The sequence below is a fragment of the Danio aesculapii genome, chromosome 5 (assembly GCF_903798145.1).
Source record: "Danio aesculapii chromosome 5, fDanAes4.1, whole genome shotgun sequence".
NCBI classification, from domain to species: domain Eukaryota; kingdom Metazoa; phylum Chordata; class Actinopteri; order Cypriniformes; family Danionidae; genus Danio; species Danio aesculapii.
This window is the reverse complement of record NC_079439.1, coordinates 21477988-21492000: the sequence shown is the minus strand read 5'-3', so window position 1 is coordinate 21492000 and position 14013 is coordinate 21477988. Positions and strand designations below refer to the sequence as shown.

Sequence of the window (14013 nt, the reverse complement as noted above, 5' to 3'; positions counted from 1 at the left end):
CCTTACAAATCTCTCTTTTAATTTCATATTTTTAATAGGAAGCTAAATAATGTTATATTTGTGCAGATACATTAGATTGCTCAGTACTGAAGCCAAATCTGAAGCTTATCTAACAAAATGTTACGATAACGTTCCAAATACTAGTACTGCCAAATTTATGTCATAGAAAAATATTAAATACAAATAAAAAAAAAAAGAGGAAAAATCAAGAAGCAAAAAAATAAATAAAATTTAGCTGAAATTTTTAGGTTATAATTTTTTTCCCAATATTTTGCTTGAAATGTATTATGTTTCAATTTCTAAATATGTTTGGTGGCTAAAATATTATTTTAATAAATATATCGGTTTAATAAATCTGTTTTGTTTAAGGGCACCAATATACATCGCCTATATTCACTGAGAAATAGATTAAAATATTCATTTTTAAAATGGGGTGTACTCGATTATGCTGAGCACTGTATACTAAAAAAACAGCAATGGACTTAAATAGTATTTGACTTTATGGATGTCGATGGCTACTTTTTTCTAATATTCTACCGATTATCTTGTTTCATGTTCAACGGAAGTAAGAAATGAACAGTTCATAACCACTTGAGTGCAAGTAAATGGTGAGGAAATTTACATTTTGGGGTGAACTATCTCTTTAAATGGAAAAAAAACTAAAAACAAAGATGAAAATAAGTCAAAAGCATGTAATTAAAAGCCTGTTTAAGGATTATAGCGAAGCCCCAAAATACTAATTGTCATTTTAAATCATTACACTTTGATTTAAATGCTCATTATGCTTCAAACCATGGGGTTTACCCATATGACATGTTCCTAATCATTTAAAATTTCTCTTTCACAACATACATTATAATACGACAGCCTGATCTCACGAGAAAACGTAAGTATTTTACGTTTTGTCGGTTTAGTGGCTAATTCCTACAAATTCATACTAGTTCAGTTACGAAATTGTCTGATTTTAAAAAGGAGGTGTGGCATCTAACCCCACCCCTAAACCCAACCGTCATTGGGGGATGAGCAAATCGTACTAAAATGTACGAATTAGATCGTACGAATTCATACTAATTAGCCACTAAATCAAAAAGTTCCGAATTGCCGTGAGATTGTGTTGAATATGACCGTGCTTGCATAAATACATCTGCTACACAATATTTTGACACATCAAAACAGGACGTCTCATGTCTCTACCAAGCTTAATACTGCTCAACCAACTATAAAATAGCAGTTCAAAGCCAGGCATTTCATCATTCATCTTCATTAAGTGTGCACCAACACCATCTCGACAAAACCACAGTGTTAGAGAGTAAACATTTCTGTCCCCCATCAGCAAACTCTTGGTCCTTAAAGGAAAATAAAGCTCTGTTCCTCTAAAGAGGGCCTTCGATATCAGGAAGAAAGCTGTTCAAAGTCAGGTCATCTCCATCAGGATCTCCATCCTCAGCATTCGGAATCAACGCTCCGTTACTTTTAGGGTGTCGTCTTGGTTTTGGAACTGGGTGATCGGTATCGTTCATCAGAGCAGAAATACAAACCATCTCGGTCTCCTGGAGAAGATGCGCCTTGTGCCTGTATCTGTACGCCGAGAGCTTTGTAGCCAAGCAGATGGTGCTGATGATGAAGATGGTGGTCAGAGCGGCCATTGAGGCAATGGCGATGAGACAGCGACCCACAAGGCCGTTTTGCTTAGAAGAGGCAGTGGCACACGAGTGGGTTGTTACAGTGCTTGACTTTCTAGATGTCATAGAGACATGAGATGAAGTCTCATACGTGGTTGTAGGCTTTTCTGTTACCTTACTAGGCTCCGATGCCGCAGGAAATGTGGGTGCAGAGCTTCCTCCTTGCGCAGTGTGTCCAGTGCTGTTATTTGTTGTGGGAAGTTGGGTGTGCAAACTAATCTTCTCTGCCGGTGGGTAGACAGTCAGGTTCTCGGTTCCTGCAGATGTTATTTGTTGGGTGTGGTTCAAGTCTGGAGTATGGCGGTAATTTGTAACTGATTTGGGTGTTACATTAACTGTCTGTACTGGAGTTTCGATTGTGGTGGTCATTTTTTCTTCAGCTACGGTTGATGGGCTTTGCGTTTCATTGGCGTATGTAGATGTTATGTTGGAACTGATATCTCTTTTCATCCTAAGAGATCTTGAGGTGACCATGCTGCTTAAAGTCAGCAGCACAACAAGAACTGATAAACAACCAAGTCTGTTAGCCACCATCGCTGCCATCTGTACAAAAAACAGAGAGATTGTTGTAGAGAAAAGTGCTTATGCTACACAACATGTGACTTATTTTATTATTTATTAACCAATATGAGTACAGTTTGGATATTTAATGGAGATTAAAAGAAAATGTGAGCATAAGTGCAAGTTTATCAGTAAAACAAAAACATTATGTTGATCACTCAGTGGAAGTACATTCGGCTAAGTTGAGTTTGAGTCCATACCATGTGGTTGGACAGTTTGTGTGAAAGACTTCCTTTTAGATGACAAAAGGTCTTTATTGTACTCTGTGTAAAATATCTTACAATTGCTTAAAATCTCACCATCTGCAAAATTTCAGTCTTTCACAATTTCCTTTTTACATATGCAGCCTTTAAGCAGTTGAAGGATATCAAAAATGGCCACACCATATAAACCAAACTCGTTTAAGACATAGTATTACTGAAAACAAGAACTACATACCGTCCGCTTCTATCGCTGGCTGTGTTGATTAGGAGTTCCTTTGAAATGTCTCTCACATGTACAACGCAATGTCATGAAACCTACTCGACGCAAAAAAATAAAAATAAAAGCAAATACAGGAAGTCAAAGCCTCATGAAGCGTCAGGCTAAAGCTGAGGTTCTGTCACTGTGACGCAAACAGGAATGAGCAAGAGAGAGACTTAAATATCACATCATATCTTAGTTCCCTAAAACGGTCAACTAGAACTTGTAACTATGCAACTTTAAAGAGGCAGTTCATCTAAAAATGAAAATTCTGTGATCGTTTACTCACCCTTTACTTGATCTAAAGCGGTTTGAGTTTCTTACTTCAGTTGAACACAAAATATCAATAATATATTGTAAAAAAAGCTGAAAACCTGTAACTATTGACTTCTAAAGTGTTTGTGTTTCCATTGTAAGCAACAAATGAACATCTTTAAGTCACTGATGATTTTCATAATGGGGATACAGGGCCTTTTTCAGTAAGGAGGTTCAACCAAATCGCAGTTTAAACTTGAACTTGAAAAAGCAACACCACTGCATCAGCGAAACAGAGCCAGTTAGTGTGGGAAAACAGCTGCTCAAGTTATTGTGTAAGTTTACATTTAAAGTGTTTAAATATTTAAGTATAATAAAATAAGCTACGTAATGCGTGACGTTTATTGACTTTTCACTTGAAAAAATGGGGAATTGGCTGTAATTTTGGAGTTATTTCAGATGCAACTGCATTAAATTACATAAAATAGGCTACTGCATAGTTTCTACAACAAATTTGACAAAACAAGAATGCAGATAACCTTAACTCAATGTTCAGTGGAAATGCTTAATATATCCTCCTGAGACCCAAAGAAACTTTTTTTTTTCTGTGATTTTCTACATCCTTTGGGTTAAAAAAAAAAATTCTACAATTAAGAGTTTTTACATTTTGTTTTTATTTGTAATTTCCACTATAGTGGACCACAGGACCATTTTAGTTCAAAACGACTGCCACTCAGACAACAAAACTGTACAGGATATGGCTGTAAAGGGATAATAATCCAATATTAATGTAACAAAAACAAAACAAAAGCCATTTTTTCCTTTTGTATTGAAATTCCTGAAACAGTTTAGTCTGAAAGTGAGCCGAACTCAAAAAAACAAAACAAAAACAAACAAAAAGTGAGGTTAATCCAAAACTAATTTAACATAAAAGTGATTTAATACTGATTGTCACTCCAATTGTCTGATTGTCAGACTCTAAATCTATTTTATAAGGAATCCTCTCTGCTTCAGTTCTGCCCCCTACAACATGCAGTCATTGATTACTTTAAGATGGTCCTGGTGTCCACTATAGTGGACATTTAAAAAAGGATGATATTCTGAAACACTAACAAGTTAACAGCTTTGAAAGCTAAATGTATTGTTCCTGACACTTTAATAAACAAATATATATGTAATAATAATAATAAAAAAACATTTAAAAAGCTAAATTTTACATGCCTCGCTCCTTCCCATAAAATGTGCTGTTTTTGTATGTCAGTCATTTTGGATGCAGTGTAAGAAGTGGTTCCTAGCATGCCAGCCAATCAAATGACATATTACAGAGTAGAATTGACAGAGTAGCTTAAAAAATACAAAGAAAATTCATGAAAACGCAACGTCCACTACAGAGGACACAAGTCAATGGGCGGGCTCGCAGGAGGTTAAGGTTTCCATCATGGAAACAAACACATTGTTACGACCTTTCATGAATCATAAGATCATAAGAAAACTCCACTATGAATAATAATAATGAGAAATCGACGCATCACTCCACTAGCAGATCTGCAATATGTCACCGATTTAGATCCCGCCTCAAAAATAATTTAAACCTAGAAGATGAAACTAGCTGACAAAAGCTCCAAATTATCCAGTTTTCCCCACAATTAAAGCTGACAGCTGCTAACTGATGCTCAACACTCAAAAAAAGTACTCCAGAGTGTCTTGTAACCTTTAAGGATGAGTAAATAGTGAGTATATCTTAATTTTTTTTGGTGAACTGTCGCTTGGATAGGGAAACCAAAAAAACAAAAAAAAAAAAACAAAACAAAAAACAGAGAGAGAGACAAGTGCCAAAAGTTCAGTTTATTTTTTATTTTCCTGGAATCAGTAAGACTCTTTAGAATTGAAGCAGATGATCAAAAATGGAACAGTTATGCACAAAAAGCATTAAATGCTCTCAGTATGCATAATGATGAGGGAAATGGGTTCTTTAAAATCATTAAACTCCAAAATGGGACAAACACCTTCCTACAGGCAAAGAAAAAAAGGAAAACTAAAACAAAAGGAGGTATATTTACAAAGAATCAAAATAAATCCAGCCATCCAATCCATTCTTCCTGTATTATCTTTTCAACCTACAAAAAAAACCCTTTTCACTTAATTCGCTCCTCTGAAAGCACACACTCCAGACCTCCTGAGGCCATGGATCCATCACACATCCTAAAGATGATCCAGCTTGGCACATCTGTACCCATAAATACAACCCCTACATAGTCAAACCCTTCACTTTAAAACTTCACCAAAATAAAGAGAGAGAAAGAGACAGAGAGAGAATGAGAGGTATTGAGTTCTTGTTGTCGATAAAGCCTTTACTGATTTTCTTTCTTAAAGTTTTTGTCTTATTTTTAGTCAAAATACCTACAAATTCTTAAATCAAGAAGCATTTCTAAACAAGTAAAAATACCAAAAGCAAGCTATGATTTTGGAATATACATGGGCGTTTATTTGTTGTTACTCTGAGCTTATGAGAAACTAGAAGACATTTTAGAGGTATGCGGTGAGACCTGAAGGTTTCTGGATTCATTCAAGAAAGTACAGATGTGTCAAAATGGATTAGTAAGGGGAAAAACTGACTCATTTTTTTGCTAGCAAATGTCTGAGGTTTTGGCCTATTAATATCTTAAAACGTGGGTTCATGCATTGTTCAAGCATTTCTAGACAAGTAAAAATACAGTTTTGTTTTGTCAGATATAATATGCCATAACATAATGAGTTTTTCCTTAAAACAACCTAAATAATCTGCTGTTGAGGTAAGCAAAATAATCTTATTTCAGACCAAAACCAAGATTATTTGTTAAAAATAAGATAAAACTCACTTCATTTTGATGTATTATTTATGAAAACAAATCAACATTTTAACTTGTCAAGAAAAGGCTTTATGTTTCGTTTTCAGAAATAATAAGTCAAAACGATATGATTTTTTTTTCTTAAAATAAGCTAAATAATATGCCGTTAAACAAATGAATCTTATTTCAGACCAAAACCAAGATTATTTGTAACCCCCACTGGCAAAATTTCACTTTGTTAAAATTTAAAACTCAATTTATTTCGATTTATAATTTCTGAAAACAAATCAGGATTTTAACTTGTCAAGAACATGTTTCATGGTGAGTTTTTCCTTAAAACAAGCTAAATAATCCACCGTTGAACAAATTAATCTTAATTCAGAACAAAAACAAGATTATTTTAGCTACCCCCCTGCCCCCACTGGCAAGATTTCGCTTTATTAGAAGTTAAAACTCACTTAATTTCGACATATCATTTCTGAAAACAAATCAACATTTTAACTTGTCAAGAAAAGGCTTTATGTTTCGTTTTCAGAAATAATAAGTCAAAATGAAGTCAATTTTTTTTCTTAAAACAAGCTAAATAATTTGCCATTAAACAAATGAATCTTATTTCAGACCAAAAACAAGATTATTTGTTACCCCCACTGGCAAAATTTCACTTTTTTAAAAGTTAAAACTCACTTCATTTCGACAAATTTAAAATTTTGATTTATTATTTATGAAAACAAATCAACATTTTAACTTGTCAAGAAAAGGCTTTATGTTTCGTTTTCAGAAATAATAAGTCAAAATGATATGAGTTTTTTTCTTAAAACAAGCTAAATAATCTGCCGTTAAACAATTGAATCTTATTTCAGACCAAAAACATGACTATTTGTTACCCCCACTGGCAAAATTTCACTTTGTTAAAATTTAAAACTCACTTTATTTCGATTTATTATTTCTGAAAACAAATCAGGATTTTAACTTGTCAAGAACATGTTTCATGGTGAGTTTTTCCTTAAAACAAGCTAAATAATCCACCGTTGAACAAATTAATCTTAATTCAGACCAAAAACAAGATTATTTTAGCTACCCCCCCCCCCCACTGGCAAGATTATTTAACTGTTTAAAAAAAGCTAAAACTTACTTCACAAGTCATATATTATTTCTGAAAATAAATCAACATTTTAACTAGTCAAAGAATTGCTTCGAGTTTTAAGAATTGTTGGATATTTAAACTATAAACAAGACAAAACTCCAGGTAAGAAACACATTTTTTGCAGTACTGCTTCACACAAACGTCTTCGAGGTCATCTGAGTGTTTTAGAAAGCTGCTTCATAGACTTTAGCAAAGAGGAGAGAAGGTGCTTTTCAAATCCTGTGAAAGAGGCACTGGGGTAGTGACGCAAACAGAAACGAGACGTGTAGAAGCGTTGAACATGAAAACCACAAAATGAGAATGTTCTGATGAAAGGATGTAGCCAAAGCAATCTGATCAACAGAATCACAGTTTCCTCTCTACTTGGCAAGAACAATAACACAACCAAACAAAACAATGAAAATAGCCAGGTTTCTTCAGCTCAAACGTATGGCACTCGGCTGTATAAGCATCAACATGAGCTGCGCTTCAGAGAATTGGTTCTGCTTGGCTAAGAGAGCACAGTAGACATAAAAAGGCCTTTTAGGAAGGAAGCCGATCATTGTGACTCACTACTTTGCTGTAAGTCACGGTCTATGATGCGAATGTTTGCATGTTTGGATGTTGTAGACGGCACCAGGTTTTGCAGGAATGGGTGAGAAAGCAAAGCAAACAGCATTTCTTAGACCTGAATGACATCTGACTGGAACAAAGTCAGAGTAAAAGCGCTATCAAGCTGGAAAAAAGCTACGATTTTGGAATATACATGGGCTTTTCTTTGTTACTCTGAGCTTATGAGAAACTAGAAGACATTTTAGAGGTATGCGGTGAGACCTGAAAGTTTCTGGATTCATTCACAAAAGTGCAGATGTGTCAAAATGGATTAGTAAGGGGAAAAACTGACTTTTTTTTTGCTAGCAAGTGTCTGAGGCTGTAGGAAAAGCACATATTTGGCTTTAAACTAGAAATTCTTTAGACTATTTGGCCTATTAATATCTTAAAATGTGGGTTCATGCACAGTGAGACATCTGTGTGATTTTCCAGTACAGTTTTGTAAACTTTTTCGACTCTACATGTTTGCCGGCTTGATTAAAATCTTTATTTTTATTCTCTAGATAGACAGCTATAACATTTGAAAAACAAAATCCAGTGATTTCCCCTCCATATTGCTTTGTCCCTTATCAGTACAACATAAAAAAGCTGGTCAAATACTGTCAGGGAGGTGGCAAAATCCTCTATAAATTTGGCAACTCAGTAGGGCGAGAGGGAAACTGCAATACTGATGGGCTACTTCAAACTTTGAGCTCATCAAGTTCATATAACTGCGAAACGTTTTGGTCACAATTTTTTAATAAGAAAACAACCTTAAGACTGTTCAAGAATGCCAGATAAAACACCAGGTTTGCGGAAAGATTTGGAGTAAGAAGCGAAACGGGTCAAATTTTGGAGCGAAACGGAAGGTGTTTCTAGTTTTCCAAATGGCTCTGAGGTGGAAACGGGATTTGCGAAAGGAATAGGTGATTTTTGGAATGTTGGTTGGAGTCTTTGCGAGGCAGGTTTCAGACGGAACGCTGTCATGGTGATTGGCAGTGACGGGTCCCGCCCACCTGGCCAATGGGAAATCCTGAAGAGAAGAAGTGGGAGGGGTCTGCAGGGTCCTTTAGATGTCCATTTTAGACAACTGCTCCTCCAGCTTGCCGATCCTCTTTTCCTGACTGCTGACCAGCTCTCGGAGAGATTTGATTTCTTTCAAAACCTCCTCCAGCTTAGCTTCGCTTTTCTGTTGAGGAATGGGAAAAATAATGAAAAGATAAATGTTAAATACGATTCTGACAGAAAGAAAGAAAAAAATTATATATATAGACACACACACAGTTGAAGTCAGAATTATTAGCCCCCCTGTATATTTTTCCCCAATTTCTGTTTAACTGAATAAAGATTTTTTTTTTCAACACATTTCTAAACATAATAGTTTTAATAGCTAATTTCTTCTAACTTTGCCATGATTACAGTACATAATATTTTACTAGCTATTTTTAAAGACACTAGTATTCAGCTTATAGTGACATTTAAAAGCTTAACTAGGGTTAATTTGGTTAATTAGGCAAGTTAGGGTAATTAGGCAAATTATTGTATAATGATGGTTTGTTCTATAGACAATTGAATAATAACAATGTTGACCTTAAAGTGTTTTAAAAAAATTAAAAACTGCTTTTATTCTAGCCGAAATAAAAAATAAAGCAGAAAAAAAATATTGTAGGAAATACTGTAAAAAACTCCTTGCTCTATTAAACAATTTAATAAACCTAATGTTTTGTCTCAATATCTGCGAGTTATGACTAGAATAATTAATAGGTACCACAATTACAACCACCTAGTTTTCCAATTTTGGTCTCTAAAATCATTTACAATCCCATTAAAATATTAAAGTTTGAAAGAAATATTGTTGTAAATTTGTTCATTTAAATCATCAACCTTTTTTAATTCAAAGGGAAAAAAATGAATGACGCACATATTTGTATTGGCTGATCAATTGTAATGCTTAAAATAAAATCAATTAAATCAAAAATAAAAACAAAATCAAATCAGCCAAATTTTGAATTATTTCTGCCACTTGATTCACTTGAACTAGGAACGTGGTTGTTTTTCCACATAAAAAAAAATTAAAATAAAAAAAGAGGACTTCAGAATTGCAATTAATAAATTCTATTGGGAAAAGTCATAGAAAAATTATTTGTTGTCTGCAGTTTTGCCCCTATTTTGCCCCTTTTTCAATATTTAAGATAAGTCTTTTGTGTCTCCAGTATGTGTCTGTAAAGTTTCAGCTCAAAACACCCATCAGATTACTTATTTCAGAGCATTGGAATTTTCTGCTCTGAACACAGAGTAGCTGTTTTTGTTGCCTGTGCCTTTAATGTTAGTTCTCCCTGCCCACCATTGCCATGTGCCTGTCAGAGTGTGCCTCAATCTATGGCTGAGGTCATCAGATTAAAAGCACAGTGACAGACATGAAGGAAGCAAATCTCACGTAACGTTTGTGAGAAATACTACAGTAAGAACTTTCCCAATGATTATTTGATGCATTTGTTGTGGAGTTAATTCAAGCCTTTCTGCAGCGATGAGTCACACAAGGCGCGCACGTTTAACTTTGTAATTTTGCATGTTAATATCCACATATTAGACCTGATTTAACATCCACAAACTGGATTGTACTGACATGCTGCTGTGGTGTTAAAGATGGAAAAATCGCTGTAATTCATTACAAACATGCGCTGTTTTAAAAACGTTTTAAACTTTTGATAATTATTGATGATCACAGAGAGCTGAACAGATCTTTGAATCCCAGTTGCTTTGCGAACATCCTGTCTTGTTGATATAATTATACACGTTACTATAGAGACATGTTATTACGCAGCTGTCAATCAAATCGGTGGGCAGGGAAACCACATTCCTGTGTCACGTTGCAGTGGGCTTCAAAATGGAAGGGATTTGGATCCTATTATTAACGTCAGGAAATTAAAAAAAGGGATTTATTGTCTTTAAGTCATCCCAATATGACTGTCAACACACTATACCTACACACAGTTCTGTCCAAACAGCTTCAGAAAGACGATTTTCATCATAGGTGCCATTTAAATTAAACTCGGGTGTTCACAGTATTTTCATTTTGCTTTTAAACTCGAGCTCAAAACAAATTCATATAAAGAGTTACTGCTTTTCTGTATCAGACAGAAATTACACATGGGTTCTGTTTTTGAATAGAATTGTGTCCACAGTGTGTTTAAACCACAGGCCCTGCCTACTGGCACACATCCACCCTCTGACAGGTGACATAACCTACCTATTAGTTAGCTCCTCCTCTGAGTGGGCTGTTTACAATGACAGTTTTCATTTTGTTAAAAAGCCAGCTCATCCAAAGTAACTGAGAATTTTCATACAGACTCTTCTGTTTTTATTATGTAAGCTAGCTTTTTTAATATTCATATTTAACTGAATATTTAGTTTATTTAGTTTTATTAAGTGATTTTAATTTTATACATTTTATGATTAACTTTTAATTATTAACTTTATTAGTTGCCAAGGCAATACGTCAAATTTTCACACTGATGTTTTCCTAAGATTAACGGTTCTTGTAGAACAGAGGTGGGCAAACTTGGACCTGGAGGGCCGGTGTCCTGCACAGTTTAGCTCCAACACTAATCAAACACAACTGAACATGATAATCAGTGTCTTCAAGATCACTAGAAATCTATAAGCAGGTGTGTTTGATTAGAGTTGGAGCTAAACTGTGCAGGACACCGGCCCTCCAGGACCGAGTTTGCCCACCCCTGTTGTAGAAGTAATTCATTTTAGTTTTCTTTCAACGCACAAAACCCTATTTTGTTATACTTTAGTTAGCTATAGCAATGCTACATATGCAAATAATTAAGTCTGAGAATTGTAGGGAAGTGTAAAGGTGTGATTATAACAGTGGAGTGTGTGCAGGGCAGTGCTGTGTCTCCAGGCAGTGATTACAGCCTGAGCTGCTTTAACAGGCAAACACATGTGCGGCTGCTGCTGTCATGTGGTTGGGTTGGGTCTGCTGTACAACATCCTCAAAACTTTCAAAACAGCATTTATGAGCCAAAAAGAGAAGCTGGCCTTCAACAATACAACAATTTATCTGATTATGGGTCAAAACTCCAACTGAAACCGTGCAAATCTGTGCTCATTATGCACTACTGGTCAAACATTAGGGATAATTAATTTTTTTAAATAGTTTTATAGCAATAATGTGACAACTTATTATTATGAATAAGTTGAAATATTATTACAATAACTATTACTTTACGGAGCTATAAAATTGCACACATTCCTGATAAAAAGCTGAAGTTTAACCATTATTATTCCAATTTTCAGTGCAACATACTTTAGAAATAAATTCTAAAGAATTATTGGCACTCGATCATTAATAAAACTTCTTATAATCATCAATGTTGAACTTTTGTCCTGCTTCATAGTTTTGTGGAAACATTCATTCTAATTTTAACAGTAACTCTAAACTAATATGCCCATTAAAAACTAATTCTAATTATAGTAATAAAGGTTTCTCGGGCAGCAGATTGCACCATGATTTCTGAAGAATCATTTGACACTGCAAACTGAGTAAAGCAAAAACGCAGCTTTTAATCACAGGAATAAATTACATTTTAAACTATATTCAAGAAGAAACAGTCATTTTAAATTATAATCTTTCACAACCATATAGTTTTAACTGTATTTCTGATGGGTTTGTTTTAAAAACATTACAAAATCTGGTCACATTTTATTTTAAAATGTCCTTGTTACAGTCTAACTATGCATTTAACTATGGAAAAACAGTAATTAATTACATGTACTTACGGTTGTAGAATGTGGTTTAGGTTTAGTGTTAATGTAATTATATATAATTACTTGTAATTACTACACTAAATACATGCAACACATGTAACAAAAGTTACCCAAAAATCTTACTGATCCTAAACTGAGACTGGTAGTTTACAACTATGAAGCAATATCATGCAGACAATGGAGATTGTGTAAAACTTGGTAATAGAACAATACAGTTTGTGGAAGAAGTGCAACCCAGGCTCATTATGGATACGTGCCCCTGTAAACGTTTCTGGAGAGCTGGAAATACGTCCCAGATGGTACTTTTATTGTTGTTGCAGTTTTTGCAAATCCACTAGAGGCCGCTGTGTACGCTTTTGAGATCTCAAATTTCTCTTATGAGTGTCATTCACGCCTGCTGTTCTTGCATAAATCCACCAGAGGCCACTGTCGACTGACTCACTTACCGACCAACCAATCATTCCCTCCACTCACCCCTTGCCTAAACGCAACCAATAATGTTTTCAAAAGCACCGACTGACCCGATCAACCCTTACCTAAACCCAACCGACAGTGGGAAAAAAATCAAAAGTAAAAGAAAATCTGCCTGATTTTTCCCACGTTTTCTGATTTTATCACATTCTCACTCTGTAATTTACTTGTTTATTTTAGTTTTTGCCTTTAGTTTTTGTTTTACTTGCTTTCCGGAACCATTCTTCACCGAACTCGAACCCTGTCATTGCGGTCAACTCCGTGACGTACACGGAAAGTCACTGGGCAAACTGGTAACAGCGGAAAAGCCGTCCATATGGAGGCAAGCGGTCAGCTGGTAGTGCAAAAACAAACAGAAGCAGCCGTACCTCTGCCTACATAATTTGTGCTCTCCAGAAATGCATACGGGGGTACGTATTCACAATGAGCCAGTGTTGAAAAAGTGCATAGAAAAAGACTAGTAATACTGAACTCACGATAGATGGTGTGGAGGTGGCAGTCTTGTGGGCAGGAGTGGTGTTCTCTGTGTTCTTGCTCATCTTGTTGTCTAGGATGTTCTTCTTGACCACTTTGAGGTCGCGGTTCTTCCCTGGGATGTATCCATGCTTCAGGGATATCAGGACCGGGTCTCCATTCTTCCCTTCAAACCATTCCTCAGCCTCCAGAGGGGCATCGGGACCTGCCGTGTCTGGGTAAAGATCATCCTGGAACAAGTCCGACTGATGCAAGAAAGAGTGGAATTAGTTGAGAAGATTTGCAAGATCATGTGAATCATGCAAAACAAATACAGTTGAAGTCAGAATTATTTGTCCCCCCTGTTTAGTTTTTTCCCCAATTTCTGTTCAACGGAGAGAAGATTTTTACGACACATTTCTAAACATAATAGTTTTAATAACTCATTTCTAATAACTGATTTATTTTTTCTTTGCCATGATGACAGTAAATAATATTTTACTAGATATTTTTCAAGACACTTCTATACAGCTTAAAATTACATTTAAAGGCTTAACTGCGGTAGGTTAATTAGGCAAGTTACTGTATAACGATGGTTTGTTCTGTAGGCTATCGAAAAAATATATAGCTTAAAGAGGCTGATAATATTGACAATAAAATGGCTTTTAAAAAATGCTTTTATTCTAACAAATAAGACTTTCTCCAGAAGAAAAAACATTATCAGACATCCTGTGAAAATTTCCTTGCTGCCACTAAGAATCTTAGTGGGGCAACGCAGTGGCGCAGTAGGTAGTGCTGTCGCCTCACA

General features: G+C 35.2%; 2 protein-coding genes across 3 annotated transcripts in view; both read right to left on the bottom strand.

Moving 5' to 3' along the window:
• Positions 1–953: 953 nt before the first annotated feature.
• selplg (selectin P ligand) lies at positions 954–3070 on the bottom strand. Its single transcript, XM_056456868.1, has 2 exons — positions 2682–3070; positions 954–2225 (listed from the first exon to the last, which is right to left on the bottom strand). The coding sequence occupies exon 2, from the start codon at positions 2223–2225 to the stop codon at positions 1374–1376; it is 852 nt and encodes a 283-aa protein (XP_056312843.1). The 5' UTR covers positions 2682–3070; the 3' UTR covers positions 954–1373.
• Positions 3071–7985: 4915 nt separating this feature from the next.
• Positions 7986–14013, bottom strand: part of LOC130228996 (coronin-1C-A) — a 116066-nt gene continuing 110038 nt past the window's right edge. For both annotated transcript variants that reach the window (XM_056457540.1, XM_056457541.1), the window contains 2 exons: positions 13229–13471; positions 7986–8691 (listed from right to left, as the gene is read on the bottom strand). In XM_056457540.1, the coding sequence (XP_056313515.1) occupies positions 8572–8691; positions 13229–13471 (363 nt within the window). In that variant the 3' untranslated portion in view covers positions 7986–8571. The remainder of the gene's footprint in view (positions 8692–13228; positions 13472–14013) is intronic.